The sequence below is a fragment of the Larus michahellis genome, chromosome 3 (genome assembly GCF_964199755.1).
Source record: "Larus michahellis chromosome 3, bLarMic1.1, whole genome shotgun sequence".
Classification (NCBI taxonomy): Eukaryota; Metazoa; Chordata; class Aves; order Charadriiformes; family Laridae; genus Larus; species Larus michahellis.
The window spans coordinates 8,123,705-8,141,817 of NC_133898.1; the positions used below are offsets into that span (position 1 = coordinate 8,123,705).

The 18,113-nt window shown below is 40.0% G+C and overlaps 1 protein-coding gene across 4 annotated transcripts in view; it reads right to left on the minus strand.

Moving 5' to 3' along the window:
- The window catches only part of PLCB1 (phospholipase C beta 1), a 399,913-nt gene that overhangs the window by 55,550 nt on the left and 326,250 nt on the right, over positions 1 to 18,113 (minus strand). For all 4 annotated transcript variants that reach the window (XM_074578486.1, XM_074578487.1, XM_074578488.1 and 1 more), the window contains exons 26-31: positions 17,510 to 17,729; positions 13,516 to 13,696; positions 11,292 to 11,368; positions 11,113 to 11,202; positions 8,766 to 8,823; positions 7,562 to 7,648 (exon numbers count right to left, since the gene is read on the minus strand). In XM_074578486.1, coding sequence (XP_074434587.1) covers positions 7,562 to 7,648; positions 8,766 to 8,823; positions 11,113 to 11,202; positions 11,292 to 11,368; positions 13,516 to 13,696; positions 17,510 to 17,729 — 713 coding nt within the window. The remainder of the gene's footprint in view (positions 1 to 7,561; positions 7,649 to 8,765; positions 8,824 to 11,112; positions 11,203 to 11,291; positions 11,369 to 13,515; positions 13,697 to 17,509; positions 17,730 to 18,113) is intronic.

Consider the following 18,113-nt stretch of genomic DNA (forward strand, 5'->3'; position numbering starts at 1 on the left):
TACCTTTGCCTTGTCTCCAGCCAAGTGGGAGTTTCTGAGCAGTGGGGACTTCTCTCAGCGTTGGTCTGTACCACACAAAGCTGGACAGCAATGGGGAACAGCCGGGAATGCAGGACGGTCTGAGCTTTGCTTTGAATTTTGTCTTTCTTACACGTATCAGGAAGCCTAAGTAAATAATTAAGCACACTGGGCTGAGACATGAGCCGTGTGCTTATCTGAGATTCCTTTGCGCAAATTAAATAAATAAAATGAGTGAGGTTTTTCTTTTTTTCCAGGAAGAATTCTCATATTTGTGCCTTCCCCCCCCCCCCAGATGGTAGCTGGAGTCTGAGATTACTTTTCTTAAAAAAACCCTCACTGTTCTCGTTTATTAGCATGCTATCCAGGAAATCTCGCTTACCTTCACAAATCAAATCTGGCTGCCACATGATCTCCATTACAGACCATACTCTTGCCTTCACTCCTATCAGTTTAAATCACCAGCGGCTCTGCTAGCTTCATAATGTTCCTTTTGATTTACACTAGTGCAAACTGAAAAAAGTCTGCCCTTTCAAATAATTTATTTTCCTTTTTTTTTTTGCAGCTCCAGATCAAACCCAAGATTGTCTCTGATTTCCAGTAGAATGATCCAAGTGAGAAAAATATCACCCTCTACCAATAAACTCCAATCTAAATTTCTCATATTTTCCCTCATGTCCCATTCATTAAAATATTTCTTTATGTTTATAGTCTTCCTGCAAAGGGTTTGTGACATTTTTATTTAAAGGAAGTGACATCAGAATTCATTAAAATAAATTTCAAAAGGATTTTGCATATTCACGCTGGAAACGTGATGTTGTTGATTTGTAAGTTAGCATTCCCACGGCATATGTGTACGTGCAAGATCAACACTGGAAGATATTTAATTAACACAATAAATATCACCTCAAATTGTTAGATGTAGCTTTTGTGACCTGATATCCCTTTCTCACACTGTAATATTTATTCTGCTGGAAAAATAAACAATCATTAAAAATGTGGACTTGTGAGGAAAAAAAGTGTAAACACGCAAGGAAGCAAGGTCTTAATCGAAAATAATCCTTTGAGCATCCTGTTATCTGGACTGAAGTCTTTTGATCTCAGGCCTAATGATGAGCTAGTGGCTGCACAGAACTTAAGGGAGGTTTCTTGGTATAAAACTGGCATAGGATAAAGGTCATATAATGGCACAGGATAAAGGCTGCCTTTCATTTTAACAAGTGAAGTGAGATTATTTACTACTCAATTTACAGGCTGAAATGCATTCTGCAGGGTTTGTCTGTTGGGAGAAACAGAAAAAAAAAAGAGACAACCCAGCTCCCCAAAAAAATACTCTGCAACTGGGGACTGCTTAGCAATTGCACTGATAAAACATTTAAAGAAACATCAGGCCTTAAGCTACTCAAAGCTTATTAGATAATTAGGCTGATTGTCGCTTAGGACTCGATGCTGACAGGTGCTGAGCAAAGTGCCAAGATCCTCAAGCGAATAGTCCATGAAAACTGCATCCTTCCATTTAAATGCAAGCGCTGGTCCAGAAGTGGGAAGATGCCAGATCAAGTCACAGGGAGATCTGGAAATCTCAGTCTAGATTTTTTTTTTTTTTAAATATTCCTTTTAAATATTCGTTGTTCACTGAGGCTAAGAAAATTCCATTCATTTCTCCATGCTGATGCCCATTTAATGAGGCAGAGAAGCATTTTATTATTCCCCTCTGATAAATATAGAAGCACCAAAACGCAAAGCTGAACAGTGAAACAAGCAGTAAATTATTTCAATCCTCTTAATTCTCTGCTTTTTTGGCAGATAATGCCGTAAGTCATTTTAGCTTAGCAGTCACAGATTCAAGAGAGATTTCTTTTTAAACTCCGGAAATGTTTAAATTGAACGAACTAACAGAAGAAATAATTTTTATCTAAACAGAGAGAAAATAAAAGGAGAACTTTTCAAATATTACAGTGGCTATCAATTCATTTTTTTCATGTGTTTTTTGCAATGAGTCTGAATACTACTTTAGGAGGGCAACTTTCCCCCATTCAATCCAAATCCATGCAATGCAAAGTCCCATGAAACTCAGTAAACTAAAATAACCTCTTCCTCCAAACTCCTTCCCTGAAATTCTTGAACAGTCGCCGGCGGTTGACCTGGAATGCGTTTGGAAGGGTTTGAATTAAGCGCAGTTCGCCCAAAAGACAGTTTGGCTTCCTCCCGAGGTGTAAAGGATAAGAAAGGCATTGTGGCAGACAATGCATTGTTATTGTGAATTATGCAGCGAGCTGGAAGGACACTGGAATAGTCATCAAAGTTCCTAGGAGCTGCTCTCTTCCAGATGAGCTAATAGAGTGGCTCTAAGCTCTGAGGTTAACTGAAATCAAATTTAACGCTGCTGTAAAATACATTTGCTGTATTTGACTTTTTTTTCTAAAGCTGTAGCAGTGATTCCGCTGACCCTATTGTCAGTAACGGCTCCATTTAACTCAGCATTATCTGCATGAAGATGACCACAAAGTTCTACCTAAAGCACATATGACAAGCTGTAACCTTCACAAAGATCGATGTATTTTTGGATATTCTAAGAAATCAGAAATCTATGCAACCATTCATTGGGCTTTCAAATATCTTCACTTAAAGAACACTCAGAAGGAAGGAGTCATTGTCCAGCACCGTTTCATTAATAGGCTTAAATGATAAGTGATTGCTTGTAAAAACGGCTATCCCTGGCAAGAGAGACCTTAGAGTTCCTTTCCAGCCCTATGTGATGGAAAGTCGACACTGGAGTTATGAGAGGCTTACTGCTGCATATGATCAGCGTCTCATTAATTTGTTCTATAACTTGAATATGTATCATTTTATGTCCCTATAAATTTTTCAGGTACAGTGCTAATATTAATTATTGATTGGATGTAGAAGTGTCGACTTCCATCGAGTACAATTAATAATGCATGTCAAACTGCAAGATGAATGTGTGTTCTTTGAAAGTGAGTTAGAATGCATCAGATGCTTTTCTTTTCCATTATCAAGAACTGATTTATAATCTTAAGAAATTGTTTCCATTATACTTTTTGAGGGGGGAAAAAGGAATTTTATGCCTTAAGGCTGTATTCTCATCATTCATTTGAAAGACCACAGAGATGCAACACTTAGAGGAACGTTTGCACAACTCATGGTGCCTCTGTAGATCTGTTGCACCTTTTCCCACAGGTAAAGCCTCACCCTAGACAGGGCCATTTTTCACATCTCTGGAGGAGCCCATACCATCTGGCAGGCCTTGGCTAAGCTGGAGTTGTGAACAGTAGAGCAGGTGTGAGCAGAAACATGAACACGGGCTACAAAATTAGGAACCACATGAGTTACATCTTCCTTGACAGCTGGGGCGGTAAGAACATGGCCCACTGAAGCCAAAAGAGTCCAGTTTACTTGGCTGGGAGCAGGAGCTGACTGCAAGAGCACAGGAGTCTCAGCTATTATATTGAGATTTAAGTGTAACTCTGACCCATGAGCATGAATAACAAAAGTCTCATTGATTTCAATTAGAGGAGGCTTGGGTCTATTTACTGTAACCGAGTCAATTCTCAGGAAAATAATTAATTCCTTGTCATGTCTCATGTGTATTGATTTTTGTAATTACAATGAAATTGGAAGCAAGGGTGGGGGGAAGGAAATGCACTTGATTTATGTTTAATTTGATGCACAAGCTGTCAAGGACAAAGAAATTGAGATGCAATGACCATGCCCATCCTTGAAGCACTCCTCTGTGCTTAGACAACGAGGGCCAGACACATGCTGTAGTGGAGAATCTAAAATCACACCCTGCTCTAACGTACAGAATTCAGTACTGCGGTGTAAAGTGCCGTGTTCCTACAGCAGCCTCCACAGCGTGCAGAAGAGATGCCCAAGGGGAAGAAGATAAGGACAGGACAAGCTTAATGTGTATCGATGACTAAAAGGAAAAGACAAAGGATTAGAACAGGGGAGAAAAGAAACACAAGCTGTTGCTGATAATAAAGCTGCCAGTAGATAATGTAAGGAAAAAAAAAAAAGTGAGAGAAAATATGTATGGCCTTGCAAGGTAATGATGCTGTTAGGAGAAAGACAGCAGCAAGAAAGCATGTGAACTTTGTTTCCACTGAGCTTTCACTAAAATGGCAAGTTTGAAATTTTTTGACCTAGACTGACTCAGTATTTGACTTAATTAAGAGTCAGTATTTGACTTCTTAAGTAGGTGACAGTCTCCTTTTCCAAACATGTTTGTGGGAGGGGTTGGCCTGTTTCCATACACACACCCCAACACAGACTTGATGATAATACTGAATTTCTAGTTTCTACAGCATCAGAGATTGGTTTGTCATAATCCTCATTGCTTACACAGACACAGTATGACATTTTGGGTCCATTAAAGCCAATGCCTACTCTGATTTCAGCAGGACCACAAGAAGCTGAAGAACTATTTCCAATCTTTTGCTTAACAGTATCAGTTCAGGAAATAAAGTCTCCAACTCTTATATCAGAAAAAAAGCTTTTTGTTACACAATAGCCCTGCAAACAAAAGCTGCAAAACCGTCTCGCATCCATACATTAAAAAGAAATGATTTAGAAATAGTGTGACCAGCAGAAGCAGGGACGTGATTGTCCCCCTGTACTCAGCACGGGTGAGGCCACCCCTTGAGTATTGTGTCCAATTTTGGGCACCTCAATACGAGAGAGATCTCGAGGTGCTGGAGTGAGTGCAGAGGAGGGCAACGAAGCTGGTGAAGGGCCTGGAGAATAAATCTTATGAGGAGCGATTGAAGGAGCTGGGACTGTTTAGTTTGAGGAAGAGGAGGCTGAGGGGAGACCTCATCACTCTCTACAACTACTTGAAAGGACATTGTAGAGAGGCTGGTGCTGGTCTCTTCTCACAGGTAATTAGTGATAGAACAAGAGGGAATGGGTTCAAGCTGCAGCAAGGTAGGTTTAGGCTGGACATTAAGAAAAAATTCTTCACAGAAAGAGTGGTCAGACACTGGAATAGGCTGCCCAGGGAGGTGGTGGAGTCACCATCCCTGGACGTGTTTAAGACTCGTTTAGATGTGGTGTTAAGGGATATGGTGTAAGGGAGAACTTTGTAGAGTAGAGATGATGGTTGGACTCGATGATCCCAAGGGTCTTTTCCAACCTGAATGATTCTATGATTCTATACGAGGGAGAGGCAGAGTTTAAAGGTGTAAATCAGTTCTGAGTTAAGTACTTTCATCTAAACACATGAGATTTTAAACAAAGAGCAAGCCCACTGCCTCCAGTACAGGGAACTAATTTGCGTCCAGTTTGTGCAGTTTCTAAAAGCTGTTGTTTAAAATGTCAGCACTCCAAGGGAAATTTTCCTCTGGTGACCTACACACACACTGCAACAAAGGAACCTGCAAACTCATACTTTAAAAAAAACACCCAACAACCCCAAAACAACTGACTGGTGTGGCAGTCTGTTGGCAACGCTTTATGAAAAGATCTTCTTCCTGGCTGTGACAGAGCTCTGTGCACAAAGTCATTAACACCACCAACTGTGAGTCAGTAATAAATAACCAAATGACAGTGATTGATGACGGCAAATCTGTCTCCAAAGGAATTATTGGTAAAAATACTAAAAATTCTTTCCCTCTTAATATCTTAAACTCTTTGTTTAGGGCTTGAGTTGATACTGCCAGAAAACCCTTTTAACACAGCTAGCATAAATTTTAGTGGGCGTTTGAATACCGAAGCACCAGAGGCTAGCCTGTTAAAACAGCTGCCCCTAGAAAGGCTGCTGTTTGCATAAAATACTTCGGTTCTTCTCAGCTGGGAAATCATTTAATCTATTTTATATCATATGTCCTGTCACTAAGGAAGCAAATATGGATATAAAATACGACCATGAAGCAAAACATAAAAAGAGACTTAATAAAATGAGTAATTATGTTTTGCCTAAATCCTCTCATGCCAGGAAGAGGCACATACCATCATAAATTCAGCAAAGTCTGCCCATTTCAGTATGTGGGAAAGGAAAAAAAAAAAAGCCCTGCAGCCAGGCCCTGTGAGGCACATTACTGCAGAGGGTTTTCTCAGGAGAAACTGAGAGCGTGGACTGAGGAAGGCTGATTACTGCAGCGCTTTAACTGGTGGCCAGAGGCAGGGGAAGACAAGGGGTCTGGAGCTGCTCTGGGACACGACCCAACGCTTGGCGCATGGACAGGCGATGGGAGAGTCTAACACTACCGGCCCAGCACAATCTTTCAAAATACAACACAAGTCCTTGGTGACAAATTTTCAGTGCTTTAGGCTACTTCTCAGTAAATTAATAAATAAAAAATAAAAAAAAAAAAAAAGAAGGACACAGACAAGTAATCAAGTGCCCAGGTATTTGTGAAAAGCCACTGTTAGAAGTACTAGCAGATTACTCTTTGAAATTTAAAATTCTAGCATTTAAATTCCAGTCTTTTTAGTTCACATGCCTGAGAAGCTCACGATTCTAAAGCACCAAATATAAAAAGTAATAGTATGTATAGTTTTTACACCCAGATGCTCACAACATCGAGAAGTTCCAGCTTGTTTATAAACATGATTTTAAAAAGATGAGTAGAAAATCAGAAATGCAAACATTATTATTCCAAACTACTGTTAACTTCTAGGTATTCAGACCTTAGCCTAATTTATTCTCTGGATATTTCACGTAAATGACATGACAACACTAATTAGTTGACACCCGATGCTAGAATTCAAGCTGAAATACAAGCACGGAAACATTAGGACTGTGGACACAGACAAGAAATGAAAAGTGAAGCCTAGAACACACATTTGAGCAAGAGCAGAAAAAATGAAAGCAGACGTGACACAATGGGCTGTGAAGAATCATACTTGGATATGAACGCTGCTGAAAACAAGTCTCCCTCTGTACCGGAATCTGATTATACAGTTACCTAAGTCTTCCTACAGGAAAATTGCGTACAAGTGGAGGACTCTGAACCTCCTCTACCAGGTTCATTAGGAGCAAGAGTCAGCCCGCAATCTTGAGGACGAAAAACCGTATTTCAGAATATTACATGTAGATGCAGTGCACAAAATCAAACAGAAGAAACCCAGCAAGCAATGTAGACTGTTAAGCACTAACGTTATGGAAACACGCATTGTTTTCCACAAAAACATATCCTCAGCCGTTACCACAAATATCTGCAGCGAGCATGCTAAAAAGATATCTCTTTTTCTTTTCAATGTAAACTGTGTTTTGTTTTTGTACTGCTAAAGCACAATAGAGTGAAGGGCACACTCTGCTGGTCAGAGGCACCATTTACACTGACAGCTTTTGAACAAGATGAGCACTAAAATATAAACCCCGTTATATGACATCTGGACCTGAAGTGGTCCTCCATAGTAGGCTGCTACTTGACTTTTGTTCATCCTGAATACTGGAGACAATGGCTATGATGCTATGAATGGACTTTCTCATGTTTAAACATCAGCCTACCTGCTGTAAGAACACTTTCTTTCCTGAAGGACATTTTTAGCACTGTAACATTGTTCAAAAACTCTTTACCTTAGGCTTTTCATCCAGTATTTGCTGACGAATCTCCTTGTGTTTTTCTACAAGTTTTTCCTGTCTTTTACTCTGAGCATCTTCTAGCTGTAAGAAAACAGCAGAGATTTTTTTTTTTTTCAGAGATTGCATAACCTCACCTTCCCATCTCTCCCCCAACAAATATTTCATCCATCAAAATTAAAATGTTATAATCAAAGCTATGAATAGTTCTAATATAAACCGACACACCATTGTCACAAGCATCCCGGAGCACAACCGCTCTAATAGTTGTATGTGGACGATATAGCTCATATTTCACACATGGGATTTAGAATCAGAAAATGTCTAACAGACTTACTGTAAACTTCTAATGCATAATGTATTTTTAAAAATCATACTATTTTGCTTTAGCTTTTATTGTTTGAGTTGTGTGAGATGGACCCAGTTCCCAGAAGAAGAGGATTTGCATCCTAGAGTCCTACATGAACATGTTGATAAATGTTGGGCCTCATTTAATAAAGTACTCAGACATGTGTCTGACTCCAACAGGAATTAAGCATAATTTGCTAACTCTTTAGTTTCCTTCCCAAATCAAGGCCTCTGCGAGCAAAAACGGGCCAACTTCTGAACTGAACTATTTCTGCACTGAAATTAAGAGAAAATTCAATAGCGGCATATGTTTCATAGTGATTTCACACATCAAAAACACTGCAGTGCGTATTTTCAGCCCAGTGTAAACCACCTGTAGCTTCAGAAAAGCTGACACCTGTAATGGAATTCTTTGACTTGTATTGACAGGGCTCGTAGAATGAGCACTTTTTGCATTTCAGTAACTGTAGGAATATAATTAAGGTTAGAAGATACTCTTCAATTAAACGTTTATTGACTTTCAGAGTTCCTTATGCAATCTGTGCATTCATGAGAGAGCAAGCCAGTTAAAAAAATTGGTACATTTTCCACGAATAAACACAGGATATTCAAAGATGGAATCATAACTGTATTAAACTCTGCCCCTCTTAGCACCAACCCCCAAACACTTATTAACAATTAATCACGATCTGCCTGAAATTCCAGTTTTCTTTTAACTGGAACATGAAGTTAAAAATCAGCACTCACAGAATCTTTACACCGAAGCTTAGAATCTGCAGTTTAATATGATATAAAATATGAAAACTGACATTTTTCCGCCTAAAATGAAAAATAAACATATGGCCCGACATACCCGTTTTATGTACTGCACCACCTCCTGGATATACGACCGAATCATTTCAGTCTTCTCTCTGGGCAGAAGCAATCAACAAGTTATTATGAGTAAGATCACATTAATGTATTTTAATACCCCACAACTCCTTACAAAATAAGTAAGGCTATGTTTTGAATGTATGGATCTGCCTACTTAACTTTTATCTACTTCCTGAACGTGCCCTTCATAACAGGCTGCATCTGTATTGTTTGAAGGGCTCAGACTTCCCCATGACCTACCACAACAAAGCCCCTGCTCTTTCACAACAGGCTTTGCCCATCGGGTACTGCCACGTCTTCAAAGCAATGGTGCTGTTCCTTAAGGCCCAAATGTCAGTCTAGGAGAGCGCACAATCATCAGTAGATGCACACTGCCACGTTGTGGCACATCGGATAGCAGAGAAAGAGTCTCTGCCAGCGAGCAGATCCTGCTGGTGACGTCTCAGAGACAATGGCGAAGTTCCCACAAAGAGCAGGGCAGACTCGACTTCAGTCCCCAGCTTTGCTATGTAAACCGCATAAAGCTGAACTCGGAGGAAATACTTGAACTTCAAGTGACTTGGTGAGAGAGTTATTAGGTAACCTTTGGTCAAAGGCTGAAGATGAGATCTCCCAAAGGGATAAATGCACATAAAATAACAATTTGTGAATACTTGAGTTGACCAGATTCAGGACAGTACTCTAAAACCTAATTAACTATGGCACTGAAATCTGATGGGTTTAGGTAGTTGCACGATCCCTGGGTGCATGTAGGAATTAGAAAAATTAAGTAAGAATTAATACAATGTATTATCTCTGTGTAATATTCTTCCCCAAATTTGTGTAAAAGCTTTAAACAAACAACAGCCTAGGCTGGATGACTCCGATGGGATTCACCAGAAGGTCTCGCTACTCTCTGTCCTACCACAAGAACGAGGACAAACTCTGTCACTTGACAGAGGAAAGCTGAGTTTCCCATGTAGTTCCCATCTCACCTTTCCTAAGGACCCTTCAAAAAGCCTAGCAAAGGAAAGCCCTTGGGAAAAATGAGAAAAAAAGCATAAAAGGAAAACAAAAAAGAATTTCTACTTGTCTGTTGCTGAGCCTTTCTCACCAGTGTCTCATTAACCTCTCAGCCAATCGTTTCCTATTGCAATTGATTTTTACTGCTATAATATTTTCGTAATGACTAACTGCTGTTTTCTAATATGACTTCCGTGTCCTCTGACCAGCTCTAACCATATTAAGCATTTCTCTCTTTTTTCATAATCAATTATTCTCATTTTGCTATCTTTTCTAAGATGTTTATTAAAATTTTGTAACATTGATTCTTAAATTATCTGATGCAGTTCATGGTGTGTGTGTGTGTGACCTTCTTTCAGTGTTACCAAATACACAGATTCTATGCCGAGAGGCTCCAAAACCTGTATAAACATTTCTACCTGTAGAAAACCTAACAAAGTTGTGTCTTTGTTGCTTGGGAAAACTCAGATATTCTGGATTTTTCTTTTTTATTTTTCTCCTGGTTTTTTTAACTGTCCTTAAATGTTAGTAAAGACTGCTAACAAGAATATCCCAGCAAACAGTGCAAAATTAAAATGCTCCATTTTCTTTTGGAGCTGCTTGCCAAAACAAACGAAGGAGGACAAACAAACCTAGATACTGTGCCCTTGGGAAGAACATAATCAACTTGCACAACTGCAGTTTGTACTGCCTGGTGGTGCATAAATGACATTAATATTCCTGTCCCTGTTGACAGAAAGTGCACTCTCAGAGCTCAGCTTTCCTCTCTCTTCCACCCAAAGTGACCGCACGCTGTGTAATACTGTTACCGGAGGGGAATCAGAAGCACAACATCTGAGGGGACTCTACCACAAAAGGAGAGCAAACCTTCCAGTGTGTCGCTGCTATTTCTTCTGGAGAGCAGCTTTAACGGAGTAAAGAAGAAAAGATAACTCACGAATAAAAATCTAAGTTAAGTTGAAATCAAACCCTGCAGGAACTGAAGCCACTAAGTCTATTTATGCTCAGAGCAATAGTGTCCGGATTAACGGCACCTCGGTGAATCGTTCCATCGTGCCACCGACAGGCATGTCCCCACACCACACTTGAGTGCCTTTCAGCTGACCCAGGCTCTCAATGCTCCCGGAACAGGAGATTAGATTAGTCCCAGGAAATTAAATTAGTATCAGCCGAAGTAAGACGGACTCCGTCGCGCTGGGGAGGTACTACAGTCTGACTAAAGCCGCCTTGTATTTAGGGTTAAGAACTTTCTTTGATTTTCCAGTTGTGAAAAATCTTGTGTCATCTCGTAACGCATAAGGATATGGATCCGGGGATATACTTACTCTTCCATTTGATTTTTATCTTTGGACTTTGCTTCTGTGATCTTCTCCTGCCTCTTCTTGTCCATTTTTTTCTTCAATTCTTTCTTTTCTCTAACGCATAAAAAACAAAGGCAAGTTAAAAATGCATCTAAACTAACCCCACAAAGTAGTGACCGATTGTAAGGGGGATAGCACCTTACTTCTCACACGTTTCTTTCAGTTTCTTTAGCTGGCTGTTCTGACACTCCTCTGCTACGTCTGTCAACTTCTGAATAAGCTAAAAAAAAAAAACACCCAAGAAACAAAAACATGTAGTTTCAGCTAAATACCATACATGCATCAAAGTCTCCTCAAAAGTCTGTAGCAGACATGAAAAGTGTTATACCATTCCCTGATTAATTATCAGTGAACAAAAGCCAGTAAACATTCTTATCAGTGTAAACGCATTCTGAATTTGTGGAGCCCAGCCAGACTTGTGTATATGCAACTTACACAGAAAATACTACTTCTCTGTACATCAAGGTGATATAGTTTCAAAATATTAGATGTAAACCCAAAATATATATTGCAGATTCTGCTATTAAAATGCCTAGGATAATTCATAAATGGTCACAAGCTGAATTTACACAATATAAATTACTAACTGAATTCCTGCGCGCTGAATATTCAAGGTTTTCTGCCAGTGCTGAATACATTGCATTGAGCATTATTACATGGAGCAGCTTGGATGTCAGGCTGGCCAGGCAGATATTGAAAATCCATGCGTGGTAGCTAAGAAAGCTAAGTATAGATACGCATAGCCTACATTTTGATCACAGAATCATAGATTCAAAAAAATCAAAAAATCGTTGTTTTGAAATCTGCTGTGCAGCGCTGGGTCCAATCTCATTCATGCTGCCAAAAGCACGTTTGTGGTGGTGAGGCTGACGGGAGAGGACACATGGACTGGGCTTGTGTGCAAGTTCAAAGAATGGTGAATTAAAGTGGGAAATGGGAGCGGTTCGGTTTGATCACCCCCTCGAGTTTAAGTCTGATTCTGTAAAATAATCCTCTCAGGATGACGAACCAGAGCACGTATAATAATGCCTAGCTAGTCTGATCCAGCTTTTCACTCCTTAGATAAAAGAAGAAAGATACCGACAATAGGCTCTCCTCTAAAAGAAAGACATCAGAAAGAATCTCTCAGCTGCAAGGGAGATTTTAATTGGAATATTAACTCCTGCACAGCTCAGAGGGAAAACTGTCTGAAGGTTCTGTGCTAAAAACTGAATTTATCCTGACGTTACTGAAGAGGACACTGCTGGAAATGTAACTTTGCTTTGAGAAATGCCATTTCCCACTTTGAAATGAAAATGAGTTAGCTTACAACATAAGCCCCACCATGCGGGTCCAAAATGGTTCGTTTTTATAAAAATTAAAATCTCTTGAGGTGCAGACAACAACTGTTACTTGAATGTGGACTCTCTCCCCGTGGCACAGGTAACCGCGTCCGTGCACCCACGCTGCAGCAGCTGTGATTCACACACAGCTGGCGATAAACAGGGCACCACTGGGGAACCACGGCTCCGTGCTATGAGCCATGGGGATTTGTGAAAAGGCCTCGCTGAGCAATAGCCACACATATCGCCCCTCTGACCTGCTCTTTTTAGATGGCAGGGCAGAGCAGACAAATCACTTCACCTAACAGTAACGAGGAAAAACATCACATAATAGAAAACATTGTGAGAGCGTTGTCTGGAGTTGAGAAACAGTTTGCACTGCCATAACACCCTTTAAAAATGTTATTTTCTGCCCGAGAATATCCATCGGCATCAGCTGCCATCTGCCCAAGCTCCTCTATTTCAGCTCAGAGGGCCTATGATCCTGCTCTAGTTGTCAGCTAAAGTCCAGCTGTAAAAACGCAAGCTGGCTTGGACTGATGGGACACTAACATATACAGATTATGTCCTGTATCCCCTTAAAGCATTCATCTGCAACAGCAACACTGTTTGGCACAACTCTGTGCCCTGGGGAGCGTTTGAATCTATTTCAATTTATTTATTTTCAGCGTGTTTCAATATATTTTCCAGCTAAATCCTGCCTCCTTGAGTGTTGTACGTTTAAAAAAGTGGCTGAACAAAATGGGAAGATCATTCAAAAGCTGCAGTAAACTGAGATTTACGCAACTAGAGGTAAGGAGACTCTGCGTTAGCAGTAGTATTAATCCTGTTGCCTTTCTGCCTTCCATCCAAAGCTTTCCAAGTTGTTAGAAGCGCTAGTGACAAAGTGACACAACAACCCTTGAAGTTGCAGCAGGCCACAGGGAAATCAAGCTCTGAAATGGGCTCCAAGTAAGAGGAAGCCCCACTTAATTATAATTGTCACGCTGCTTTCATTACTCACCCTGAGATGGCTAAAGAAAAGCAGACGACATAACAAACGTACCAGCTTAATGTGCTCTCGTTTCTGGTACTTTTCACTGTAATACTGCTCCTGACGGAGATTTAGCAGCTGCTGCTGTTGCTTCTCCTTCAGCTCAACTAGCTTCTGGGTCATTTCAGAGTCGAGCGCAGCCAATTCCTGTTCGATAGTTGAAGAACTGTGGTCTGGGCTGCCCGTTTCAGATCTGCAAAGACACACACACCCCCCCACCAAGGTCTAAGTCGCTAGGTGTGTACACTCTGCCCCATATTTAAACCTTGTTTTTAAGGCAGCTGGTTATCTGTAGACCATTAAGAAATTTCTCAGCACTACGTACAGGGCCAGAAGACGATATTCTCTCTAGTAAATCCAATAATTTCATCTTTTAGGAAAAAAATAGTGCTAACAGTTTATTAATGGGATGGCTGTTACTTTTAAACCTCATTTTACTAACCCATCACGGCGGTGTGAACCGGACTTAGTATAAATGAGCTATAAATGCAACTGCCAAGACTTCCCATAAACTGATGCCCATGGAACTTGCTTATCCACCTCCAGACGTGTAACTTGAACTTCAAAGCTGCACAATCCTCAGCAGAAATAGTGAATGCTAAGTATTTTGAAAACTGAATCAATTCTTGCATACAATTAGCAATAAACTTAAGAGCACAACTTTACATCTGCCTTTATAAAATGCTTGGGAACATCCCTTTATTTGCTATTTTCTCCCCCCTTCAGGAAATGCCACGCATAGCACACACTGAGAAAACTGCCCTATGGACTCCTGACTTTAGGAGGAAACACCCCCCAGTGGGGAATAAACCTCAGAAAGGCAGCACAGAGGAGCAAAGGAAAAACACAATGAGGAAGCTAAATGCAGCACTAAGGAACAGTTTCGGGTTTTTTTCTTAAGACAGAAGCAAGGATAGATGTAATTGTGAAACGAGACATGACATGACAACACTGAAGTGCTTAAAGAAAAAAAAAGCAGCAAAAGTAGTATCACTCTCAGGCCAGAAGTAAACTACACCCAAGAAAAATATTTTAAAAAAATAATTATGCTGTGTCCCTGCTCTGCTGCTGTGCTTACTGCTGTACTCAGGTGTGAAATCAGTTGCCTGGGAAACCTCAGGAACAGTGCATGAGATGGGCAAAACAGCAAAATCTTGAACAGAGAGGGCCGACGCGAGAAAAATGAGTTTGTTGCTCAGAAATTTGCAGAGATTACAACGCAGAGAACTTGCTACGCTCTTACCTCTCTTTTGTCTCCCAGGTTCAAGTTTGCAGCTGCTGTCAATTAGAGAACTTCAACTGAAATAATGTGAAGCTGCTTTCATCAGCCTGAGGATACGAACCAAGGTAGCCTCTTTTTATTTCTTGTATTTTTATTGTATTTGAATATTCTGCTAAGAGGTTAAGTGGTGTCAGCGTGTAGGTGAGGATAATTTAAATACAGAGCCAAAAGACAGCATTAATGAATATTAAAATCAGCATATTATGCCATTACACTATGCATTTTAAAGCTGACTTTTCTCTTGTATTTTTGGGAAAAAGAAATAAGGCCTATTTCTAAATGCTGGCTAAAATACTAAGACTGTGTTTTAAGGGGCACGTTCATTAAAGAAACTTCAGAGCAATGCCAGCAAAACACTTGTGCATGTGTATAAAAAATACTTCAAACTTCCAATAGACAATGGCTTTACTGAATCTTGGCCCAATTTTAGACAAGGGCATGAAACAAGGTTTGCTTCTGACCAGAGGCATCACATTTGTATGGCAATCTGATATAAGGCCTCCTGATGTAGTAGTGATTTATACTTTGCAGTTACAAGCAAATAGCTTCAGCAATAATTTAAAATGATAAAAATCACTTTTCTCCTTGGGATGCAGTATTCTGTTAGAAGTCTTCTGTCTGAGATATGTACTTGCAAGTTTGAAAATCCCTAAAAATATATTTCTGCCTTTTTAAAATTCAACCTCAGATTTTTTAACCTCCAGATTTCTCTGTATCTGCACATAAAACATCACATCTCTGAAATCATTGTGACAGCTCCATGTAATAGACTGCAGCGTTTTACTGCCTGATATCATGAATGATTTATAGCCAGGTCATAACGAAATAAAAAAACAAAATCCTTTTAACTCAAAGATAAATGAGTCATTTTATTTATTCAGTTTGTTTTTCTGTTTAAATTTGAATAGAATATGCTAGAGAAATGAAACATGACATTGTTTCGTCTCACACTATCTATCACACACATTGACGACGGAAAATACAGCGGATAAAATAACACCGTGTGTGCAGTTGACAACCAGTCATTAAGGGAGTTTGTTAAACTCAAGTGTAGAACCTGGAAGCCTGGAAATTGGCAACACTTCGGGCCAGCTGAACATAGATATATTATGAGCTTTAAGCTCTTATTAAGCCCAATGACGTTCTGTCATCAGGCAGGCGTCAATGAATAAGCTTCTTCCTAGGGACAAGTTATGGCTTCAATCCCAGTCATTTGCAACGAGAGGTGCTATCGACAAGGTTAGCAGCCAGAGCACGCTTGCAGCCTTTTCCTCTGATGATCTCCTACCAAAAATTATCAAGTAATTTTTTTTTAATGTTCATTCACCGTCTTCATATTTAAGAACTGCAGCTATATCCATTTTATGTAAAAGTTAAAGGACTTCTGTGCTTATCTAATTAATGTAAATTACGTTAAAATGAGAATGCCGCACTAACGGGAGAAATAAAATTTTAGGAGGGTACCCCTACCTGATTATCATTCAGCTGTAACAGTATCCGGCACCAATTGTACCTATGTGCGTATACGTTTTGCCAGGAGTTAAGAATTTATCTTTATTAACATATAGTTCCCTACCATATGAACAAGACAATTATTGTGGAAAGATTAACGACCCATAACAGTCTTTTCACTTCAAACTGATAAAGATAAATACAACTCCCCTTTTTCATTATTACCTAACCAAATAACATAACAATTCTATGGGCACACACAAAGAGATAGGGCAATGCAAGATTTAGAAAGAGACAGAGCACAGAAGGGGTGTGCATGCAGAGGCAAAGCGAAGCAATCATGAAGAGATCCCCAAGTGGTCTGGATTAATCATAATTTAAACAGTAGTCAGATGTTAATAACTTTCAGGTGTTTCTTTCACCTAATTATACATCTGATGCCTTCTACTCTAGCCTGAGTTTTTTCCAGGGCTCCAACTTGGAGACAATGCTCTTCATCCCCAGATTCTGAGTATCTGTTTTACCCATATTTATAGCATAAAAGAGGATTATGTTTGTTCCTGTTTTGACACTTGGGTCTCTTCCACCACCAGACAGCACAACGTGGTGGCCCAGAGTAAACCAATTGCTTAACAAGGGCAGGATGACCATGTGTGCTTGCTGCAAAAACTTCTCCTTCTTTGGAAGTGGAGGTATACATCATAAAGTTATATTAGTAAGTCTGGGGCAGAAGTTTCCATGGAACTGCCACTCCTTCTCCTAAAGGAGGTCAGCATGGGAGAAGACGGGGTGCTTTGATAAAACGTGCTGCAGTTGACCTGAGCAGGAGAGCAAAACACTTTATCCAGATAGGTTTGACTTCCTTCACACTGCCGTCCGGCTCCTGAACTGCCCCAGCATGCAGGGGACGCCCCCTCTCATAGTCTGTGATTAAGCTCAAGCCCTAACCACGGGCTGCTGTTGCCAGTACAGCTGAGTCACCTACCCATGCTGGCGGTCCAGGGAAAGTCCCAAGATAAATACTGCATGCCTTCATTTACAGGGCAAGAGGTATAACACGGTGAACAACTTCTCTGACTTCTAGCAGAGAAGCAGCACATCATGGAGAGGGCTTTTTCTGATGATTTCCGTATCAAAGGCCCTGACTTCATTTTACCTTGCTGCTTTTGATTTTTTTCTGTGCTGTCACGTCACCTCCATGTTGTCTGCTATAAAAGAAGACTTGAGTAAAGATTTCCAACACCAAGAAGAGGAAAGCTATGTTCAACGTACCTTTTCTTACTGTCTCTTTTTGCTGTTTTTTCTAACCCTGCTCTCCGTCGCAGGTAGTCATTCTGGATTTCATTATACTTTGCCGTGTGCTCTTTGATAAGGTCAGTGGTTTTCTTGTGGTGCCTCTTTACAAGGTCCTTCATTTCCTTGTAGTGCTTCTTCTGAAGCTTAACAAAAGACTTCTGTTGTTTTAGCTCCTCAATAGTCTGTGCTTCCACTTCTACAACGATAACAACAAAAGCCACTTCAATTTTCTAATAATGTACGATTTCAATCAGAGAACACAGCAATTGCTATTAGCAGGAATAAAACAAAGCATGCTTGTTTGCTGCTGGTAAGTGAAATGTGCTACCTTAAACTGTGTAGACTTACCCGGAAATAAGCTAACTAGATTGAAAATACTGTGGCAAATTTAACTGATATAAGAGTAAGAAGTGAGATGAAAATTTAGAACACCAACGTGTCGCAAAATAGAAATCATGTACTTTCTTTCCTCAACCCCCTTCAGATGCAAAAGATTCCCATCAGCCCAATGTATAAAAACATGATCTTACATAGATATGACCACAGATCTTTTTTGTACCCACTGTACCAACACTTCAAG